This window comes from Phoca vitulina, unplaced genomic scaffold, assembly GCF_004348235.1.
Source record: "Phoca vitulina isolate PV1807 unplaced genomic scaffold, GSC_HSeal_1.0 scaffold44, whole genome shotgun sequence".
Lineage (NCBI taxonomy): Eukaryota > Metazoa > Chordata > Mammalia > Carnivora > Phocidae > Phoca > Phoca vitulina.
The window spans coordinates 965,378-974,287 of NW_022589747.1; the positions used below are offsets into that span (position 1 = coordinate 965,378).

The following is an 8,910-nucleotide window of genomic DNA, read 5'->3' on the forward strand; positions in this document are numbered from 1 at the left end:
GTCGAGGCCTTGCCTCTGTGCCCCTCTGTGGGTCATGGGAAAGTGGGGGTCACTGCCCACCCACCCACCTGATCACAGATGTGAGGACTGGCACACGTCTCGCGGGGTCCCGTCGGACAGGCTGGAGCAGTGCAGATCTGCCTTTGCCAGCAGGGCCTGGCCTGGCCCCTTGCTCCCATGTGCCCTTAGTTATTCATTCAACAAACACCAGGGCGCCAGTTTCACGAGAGGCTCCATCCCAGCCTCGGGGGTCCGTCGGCGGGCTCAACAGGCCGAGACCCCCTGGAGGGGCAGACAGCGGGTGGGGAAGGTGGTAGGTGAGTGAACCATCGTGTGTTGGAAGCTGGTAACTGTTGTTGAAAACAACAGAAGGAAGGAGCACAGAGCCGGCTTCCAGGAAGCTCTGTGACGCCCAGGTACTCAGGGTCCCTTGCTCTGAGAAGGTCATGTCTGAGCTGAGCTCTTGGAGGCTGGGCGTGAACTGGGCGCCATGGGAAGAGGACCCCTGCCCAGGGAGAGGCTCTGAGCAAGGCAGGCCAGGACAGGAGGGCTGGGGGCCCAGGGAGCTTCTGGGCCAGGTGGCTGGAGCAGAGACAGGCCCATCTGAGAAGGGGTGTCAGGAGCATGGCAGGAGGTGGTGGGCGTGGGCAGGCGGCCCATCTATGGAAAGTGGAGCCCCGAGGGTGTGTGATGGTGGAAATGGGCCATGCCTGGGGGTTCTGGGGCCCTGGTCAGTTGAGGCTGGAGCGGCTGCTGGGGTGAGTGGTGGAAGGGGTCAGTGCCTGTCCCATGCAGGGCTGAGTAGACACCCAGCGGGAGAGGCGCAGTGGCTGGGGCGGGGCCAGGATGAAGGTGTGGATTGGGGGTCTTTGGCCTAGGGGTGGGGTCCCACCTCCACAGGCTGGAGCAGGTGGGGCCAGGTGTGCGGCAAAGGCCAGAGGGGCCTGGAAGGGGCTGGAAGGACAGGCTGGGCACTGGGACCTGAGCCTGGGCTCAAAGCCTGGGTGGCTGTGAGGGAAGGTGGGCTGGTGGGGCCAAGGAGGGCTGAGGCCAGGTGCGTAGGGCAGGTGCATGGAGGCCGGGTGCGTGGGGCAGGTGCATGGAGGCCAGGTGCATGGGGCAGGTGCAAGGAGGCCGGGTGCGTGGGGCAGGTGCGTGGAGGCCGGGTGCGTGGGGCAGGTGCATGGAGGCCGGGAGCGCGGGGCTGCAGCGTGTGCACTGGCCCCTTCAGCCTGGGGCCGGCCCCTCCTCAGTGCCGGTGTGTCTGTGGAGTGGATGCTGGTGGGCGCAGTGAGGACCAGTCCTCGGCCAGAGGATGGGTTCGTGCGGCCACGTGCCATGGGCTCTGGAGGTGTTGGCTGGGACAGCAGCCCAAGGAAGAGGCCAGGGCACAGGGCCTTGCTCACCGGGACCCCCTCGTGGGGGTCCGCTGGTGGAGTGCTGAGCAACCGAGGCAGGAGCGAAGAGCGGGAAGGATGCGGGGGGGCGTGGCATGCCCGTGGGCAGCATCCCAGGGCCTGACCGGGTGTCCTGAGTCAGGTGTGGGGTCAAGGAGCGGTGGGGGTGGCAGCCCTCACGTGGCCGGGGAGCAATGAGGAGGGGCCGGGCCTGGCAGCCCTGAGACCCCCGGAGTGAGCAGCTGGAACGGGGGGGCCGGGGGGGGGCTGGGTTTCCTCAGAGCAAGGCGGGGAGAGGGGGCCTGTGAGCAGCGTCTTAGGGCACTGACCTCCACAGGCCGGCCTCCCGGCAGAGCCTCAACCCCAGAGGCCAGAGGGGAGAGGCAGCAGCGTTGCACTGGCCCCCTCCCTCATTAGCCCTGGAGCTCCTGCCCCAGCCTTGCCGTGCGGCCCTGCCAGCCTGCGGCTCTTGGGGTGCTCGGTCTGGACCCCAACATGCCCTTCCCCGAGCTCGGGGCCCCCTCGGCCTGTCTCGCCCGTGGCAGTCCCTTTGGCTGCCGGTGTGAACCGACACCCCGTCTGGGCTACACCTGCCGGCAGGTGACTCTGGGCACGCTTCTCTGCGTTGTCACCCTCGTCACTGATCACTGATTAGGTGGCCGGTGGTGAAACCTCTCTGCGGCCCGTTGGGTGGTGGCTGCGCCTGATCCCGGGGGTGGGGGTGAGGGAGGGAGGGAGGGGACGGCAGGTGGGCAGGCGGTGGGGCGCACGGAAGCCCCTGGCTGGGAAATGCCGAGCGCCAGGCGGAGGACGCCCCCCTCCCTGAAGGTCCCTGCCCCCACCTCACCCTGCCTGCTGGACACCGACTCCTTCTCCACGTGGGCAGCTTCAACGGTGTGGACGGGGCAGGCAGGCACTCAGTGACCGGCCAGTTGGGCCTCAGTCTCCCTGGGTGGGTCATCATGGCCGGAGGGAAGGGCAGGAGTGACGAGGGTGTGTGTAGAGGGGTGACCCGGTCTGCTCTCACTCTGCTGGCTGCTTCTCCCATGACCCCACGGTCTGCCCCGTGTCCTGTGTCCCACCTCTGCCCCAGCCTCCCTGGGGACACCACATTCCCCAACTGCCACTCCTGGCCGGCTGAGGCCTTACTTTGTGGAAGAGCCGTGTCTGGTGGCGTCCCGGCCCCAGTGCGGGGCTGTCCGCGGTGCCGGCCCCTCCGTGTGGGGACTGGGGGCGCCGGGATGGAGGGCGTCTCGTCTCAGGAGGGTTGGTGCCGTCCCGGGAGGACGTCCTGGGTCTCTCTGGTTCCCTTGCCTTCCAAACGGTACATGGAGGCTGGGCGTGGGCACGCAGAGCCAGACCGGTGACGTGTCGACCGGGAAAAGCCGTGTGCTCTGTGCGGTGATGCCGGATTGTTTGGATGTTTGGAAGAGCGCCCACGACGGTGCTTGTGGGCGTGTTAAGCACGCGCAGCATGCGTTTCAGTATTGAGTCGTTTCACCCGTGCCGGGCATCCTGCCGCCTCCAACACGCAGCTCCACAGTGAGCTCGACTGATTCCCAGGTGGAGCGGATGGTCGGAGAGGACAGAAGACACGGCCCGGGCCCCCGGCACGGCCATGCTGAACCCCGCCCCCAGGGAGGCCGGTACGGGCACCGCGGAAGCAGGTCCTCCCAGCCCTGCACCTGCTTCAGGCGATGCGTGCTCCAGCGAGGGGACAACAGCGGGGTTAGAGGGTCACAGGAGGATGGCTGGGTCACACGGGGGTGACGGGCTCAGCGTGGTCATAGGACTCGGGCGGCTCCCTGGACCCTCACTGGGACGGCGGTTTTCCGACTGCTCGGTGTGGAGGGGGCGCTGTCCTGGTGGTACGTTCCCGCGTCCTTTGAGATGTGAGCTCGGCAGGCGGACGTGAGCCTGGTGTCCCCGGTGTGCCGGCAAGCTCACCTGTGTTTGGGGGGGACGGTTCTGTGCGAGGCCCTGGGGATTCGTGCCCCTGTCACCTTCTTGAACAGCTCTGTTGTCTGCAACCGCGGCCCCGTGCGTCCCTCCTCACCGGTCCTCCGTGCCGCAGTCTGTCCTCAGTGCGCCCCACACCGTCCTCGAGGCTGCAGCCCGCCCGCCCGGTCTGCGTCCCCGCCGGCTCCCCGCCCCCAGCCTCTGGCAGCAGCCGGTGCTGCAGGTTCTCCGTCCACGCGGCCTCGCGGCCTGCCCTCCCTTGTCCTGCCGCTTGTCCCAGGACCGCTGCCCGCCCGCCTCCGTTTTGTTTCATCCCATGTAATCGTGTGCAAGTCGCAGCGCCCGGTGGAGAGTGGCAGTGATCCCCAGCCCCTGCAGGAAGTGTGTGCGTCCCGTCTAGCCTCTTCACAGAGACTGAGGGCAGTGGCTTTGGGCGATGCTCATACACCTGCAGCTCCTCGGGGAGGTGGGCCCGGGGCCCGGATCTGTGCCGTGGTCCTGCTGGCCCTGGGCCCAAGAGCGGTGGGACAGACCAGCAGAGGAGGCTGAGTGGGGAAGTGGGGTCTGATCCTCCCCGGGTGTGCTGCGACCTGCGGTGTGGCCATCGTGGGCTCCCGGGCGGTCCGGACTGGCCTCGAGTTAAGGCCGCTGAAAGCGGACATTCTGCAAGGCCCCCCTCCTGGTCCAGCAGGTGCGAGCCTCCGAGTCTGGGCTGTGGCTGGTGCCCCAGGCGGGTCTTTCTCGCTGGCCCCTTCCTCGATTCCCATCCTTTGAAGGGACTGGGAGCCCAGGGGTGCGGGCCGAGCAGGGAGCTCTGGACGCTGCGTTCCCTGGATGGTCACTCATCTCAAGTGCTCGCTTCGTGCTCGCGTATGACGTGGTCCTTTCTTCTTTTTGCTTCTAATCTGCTTCCCTTCGCTGCCCGGTTCGGGAGCATCTGCTCCTCCCGGCGTCGTGTTTTCTCGGCTGGTGTCCTGGGGCGGCTGTCACGCGCAGCCCAGCCCAGCAGCCTGAGCAGCAGAGTTCTGTCCCTCCCAGGCCTGGAGGCTGGACCTGCGGGTCCTGGAGTGTGGGTGCCGGTCATCCCGTGGCCTTGCCTGGGCATAGACGCCGTCTCCTCCCTGGGTCCTCACAGGCTCGTGCATGCATGCACCTCTGTGTCCTGGTCCCTTCGTCTTAGGAGGATGCCAGTCACACGGCTGTCCCCAGTGACCTTGTTTTAACATAATTACCTCTTGAAAGACCTCATGTCCAAATGCAGCTACACTCTGGGGTGCTGGGGGGCAGGCTTGCACGTGAATTTGGGGGACGCTCCCTGCATGCTGTTCTGCTATATGACCGCAGGAAGTCAGCTGTGCACGGTGGATCCGGCCGGCACCCCGGCCACCCTGGGCAGCGTGGTCGTTCCACGGGCTGCTCTTCGGAGGGTGTGGGAGCCTCTGCCGAGCTAGCACCCCACGCACATGGTGCTCTGTGTTCTCTCCCTTCCAGCTTGGTGCCAACGCCCTGCTCTTCCTCAGCGTGAACATGTATGGGGTGTTTGTGAGGGTCCTGGCTGAACGCTCCCAAAGGAAAGCCTTCCTGCAGGCCCGGAACTGCATCGAAGACCGGCTGAGGCTGGAGGACGAGAACGAGAAGCAGGTTGGTGTGGTGGGGCTGTCGGCTGCGGGACGCGGGGTGGTGGGGAGCATGGGGTGGGGAGCACAAGGCGGGGAGCAGGGGGTGGGGGAAGGGGGCACGGGGTGGGGAGCACAGGGTGGGGAGCACAGAGTTGGGTGGGGGGCGTGGAGGAGGGAGTGCGGGCCTGGGGTGCGGGGCAGGGAGCACAAGGTGGGGAGCACAGAACACAGGGTGAGGATGGTTAGGGGCATCAAGCCCAGGTTGGCCGCCCCCCCCAGAGGAGACAGGGCAGCAGCAGTGGGGGCTCCCTAGACCTGGAGATGGAGGATCTGCCACGCTGTGTGGCCCCCAGCCTCAGTTTCCCCATTGGTGAGACAGGTGCGCCCAGGTGACGCTGTAGGCCTGGGAGGAGTCAGGGAGAGCTGCAGAGCTCACCCCGTGGGTTTGTTGCCCTGGAGGGGGCTGAGCTGCTTGAAAGCACGGAGTGGGGGGTGTTTTGCTTGGGGGGGACGGGTGTTGGGGTGGGATTCAGCTGGAATCAGTTTCCGCGGAGCTGGGGGGCGGTGGCGGGGGGATGAGGCAGGTCCTGGCCGGCCCTGGCACAGATGTGGTGGGCGCTGACCTGCCGGCCAGAGTGACCCCCCGTGAGGCGAAGCCTCCCCTGACCCTGAGGGTGTCCCTGTGACGGTGGTCGTCATGGTGACCGTGCACCAGCAGCTGGGCTGTGAAGCTGGGGTGCACCTGCCCGGCTCTCGCCACAGCCTGCTGGGGCAGCGGGACCACCCACCCCAGTCTAGAGGGTGAGCTGGACCGGTTCCCACCGCCCAGAGCCACTGTCAGCCGCGTGTCCCTGGACTTGACCCTGTTAGTGGTGTCTCCCGGTCCGCTGCTGTCCTGGGCCCACGGCGTGGTCTGGGAGCTCCAGACAAGGCCCGTGATGGGGGGGGTCCCAGGCTCTGCTTTACCAGAGTGTCGGTGACCAAGCCTTGTGCTCGTAGGGGTGGCAGATGGGATTGCTTGGTACTCGAGAGCCCGCTGGGTTCCAGCACAGGGCGTGGGGTACGGGCTGCACACTTAGAACACCCACGCACGTGTGTTTATTTATAGATACTGTAACGATACCTAGTGTTTACAGTGAGGGTAGGTTACGGCTTAGGAGCAGATGACGTGTGTGTGTTTAGATCGTGTGTGTGTGTCTGTGGGTGGACTCGTCCGTGGGAGTTATAGATCTGTGTGTAGATGTATGTGCACATGTGATATGCATGCGTGTGCGTGCCGTGTGCCACACATGTGGGTGTGTGTGCGTGTGTGTCTGTGTGTATGTACATGTGTGGGTTTGCATCCATGTGGACTCTGTGCATGCCGAGGTCTCTGTACATGCATGTGTGCATGTGTGTGCATGTATGCAGGGATCATGTGGATGTGTGCGTATGCGTGTGGATGTGTGCATATGTGTGCGGATAAGTGTGCGTACACATAACTGGGTCTGCATGTGCATATGTGTGTATGCATGTGTGTGTACGTGTGTGGGTGTGAGTACGTGAGTGCATGTGTGGGTGTGAGTACAAGCGTGTGCACATGTGTGCACATGTGTGCATGTGTGTGCAGCTGTATGTGGATGTGTGTGTGTGCGCGCACACGTGTGGGAGTGTGCATGTAACTGTATAAGTGTGTGGAGGTGAGCATGCATGTGCGTGGCCGTGAGTGTCTAAGTGTGTGCGTGTGCATGCATGCACACATGTGTGTATGCTCGTGAGTCTCAGGGGCTGCGCCCTGAGCATTTCTGCTGCCGGTGTCCCCCCCCACCATGGAGAGGCTTTTAACCGCTTCTGAGACGCTCGAGGGTAGTGTTGTCATCCCCCCTTTGTCGCCTCCCTGATGTCCTGGAAGAAGTGACATTTGGGGCCGTTCCCATGTCTTTCTGAATCTTCCTTTGCTTTTCCTCGTGGTTTCTGTCTCCTCTGCATTTCCTTTCCAATGTCTTTCCTTGCTCACCGTGTGTCTATTTTCATTTCTTCTCTTACGTTGGCGGCCTTTTCCGTGGACTGTGTAAGGTTCCGGCCCTAACGTGTCTCCTAAGGCTGAGTGCGCCCCCCAACTGGGGGTCGGCCGTGTGCGATGCTAAGGTGGTGGCCGCCGTGTGGACCGCGCTTCCGTGCACAGACTCGTGGCGCGGTGTGGCCGCCGTGTGGACCGCGCTGGCCCCGGGAGCCAGCGGTCACACGCACTCCTGCTGTCACGGTGGCTGTGCGGGCCCAGCACGGCGCTCTGAGTGTGCCATCTCATGCGGGTTCAGAGCAGCTCCGCCAGCAAGGGTGTGTTTTCTCGTCCCGCAGAGGAGTGCGCCCAGACTCGCGGAGGCTCGGGGCTGGTGTTCTCACTCGGGAAATCTGCAACACGGTAAATGCCGCCCAATCCCGTCAGCCCAGTGAGCGCTCTGTGTCCTCCAGGTTTGGTCTTTGTGCATCTTCTTTTCCCGTATCGTTGTCATGTTGTCTGGATAATTCTATTTTCTGCATTTTCCCATGGACGGGTCCACCAGTGCTGTAACTGTAACTTGAGGTAGCTGCTCCTTTTCCCTGTGCGTGCGTGCTTGTGTGCATGCGTGTGCGTGACTGTGTTCTCAGCAGACTCCATGTTTTAAAAATGTTACTCCTCACGAGCATCTTTGTTCACGTAGACTGGACGTATTCCTCGGTTATGTTGTTGAGAGAGCAAATACGACGTCGTTTCTCTGCCTGGGCTTGGGGGTCTTTTCCAAATAATGCTATGCTCCATTTTATAAGTTACCCCCGATGACGCTCGGCTCTGGAGGGCCCGCCATCTGTGGGTGGGAAGGCTGAGGTGGGCCCGGTGGTCGGGGTTCTGGGGCGCGGCCCCGGCGATGAGTCTGGTCCTCTTTCTCCGTCCCCCGCTGTGTGTTAGGTCTGTGCCTCCTGGCCGTTCAGTAACGCAGATGGCCGCTTCTCCACGTGTTCACGCGCTTCTCCGTGGCGTGTGCGTTTGCATCCCTCCCGGTCCGTGTTCTCACTGTGCCCGTGGGTGCGAACGAGCCGCTCACTGTGGGGAGGCCGGTGCTTCTTCAGGAGGGATCCTGTGTCCCTAGCTCTGTTTCTCTGGCCTTGCTTTTCTTTGTGTAAAAATGCAGTTGTTCCTATTTTCAAACATAGCAGTTGTTTCTCTTGGTGGTTTCATCTGGTGCTTTAGGAACAGGAGGGTGAGTGTGGACAGGTCACTTCCGTGCGTCCCTGGCCGTCCCAAGACTGGCTGAGTCAGGACCTTGACCCGCACGCCTTTCCTGTTGCAGCCTGTGGGTTGGTCCGTCACACGGCAACGGCTTTCTGGGCTGCCCCGTCCCCTGACCTCAGGGTCACTCCCTGCCTCCCGCCGACCCGGCTGCTTTTAGCTCATGAAGCCCAGTCTCTGGGATGGCTCAGATGGGCTTGCTCAGATGGGCTTGGCCACCTCTCGGGGGCTCTCAAGTACCTGCAGGCACCTGGTGCCTCCCACTGCCTGGGGACCGCCCGGCAGGCCCAGGACAGCAGGAGGTGCTGAGGCCAGCTGAGGGACCCCCGACCGAATGGCCTGGTCACGGTCTGTGTGTGTTTTCATGTTTGACTCAATTAGCAAAGAATTCAATTTAATAGCAGCTTCTGGGGCCTTTTCCAGACCCTGAGCCCGTAATAGGGCACCCTGGTGATGTGTGAGAGGATATTGGCAGATGCACCCCGATTCTAGGAGGGGGTGCTGGGGCCACACCCCAATTCTGAGAAAGGGTCCGGGGGATATGCCCCAGTTCTGGGAGGGGGTCCTGAAGGGACGCACCCTGATTCTGGGAGGGGGTCCCGGGGGTATGCACCCTGATTCTGGGAGGGGGTCTTGGGACACACCCTGATTCTGGGAGGGGGTCCTGGGAGATGCACCCTGATTCTGG

The 8,910-nt window shown here is 63.5% G+C and overlaps 1 protein-coding gene across 1 annotated transcript in view; it reads left to right on the forward strand.

The window, feature by feature from the left end:
- Positions 1-4,847: 4,847 nt before the first annotated feature.
- The window catches only part of ADCY1 (adenylate cyclase 1), a 92,320-nt gene continuing 88,257 nt past the window's right edge, over positions 4,848-8,910 (forward strand). The window contains exon 1 of the mRNA XM_032430455.1: positions 4,848-4,997. Within this exon, the coding sequence (XP_032286346.1) occupies positions 4,884-4,997 (114 nt within the window). The 5' untranslated portion in view covers positions 4,848-4,883. The remainder of the gene's footprint in view (positions 4,998-8,910) is intronic.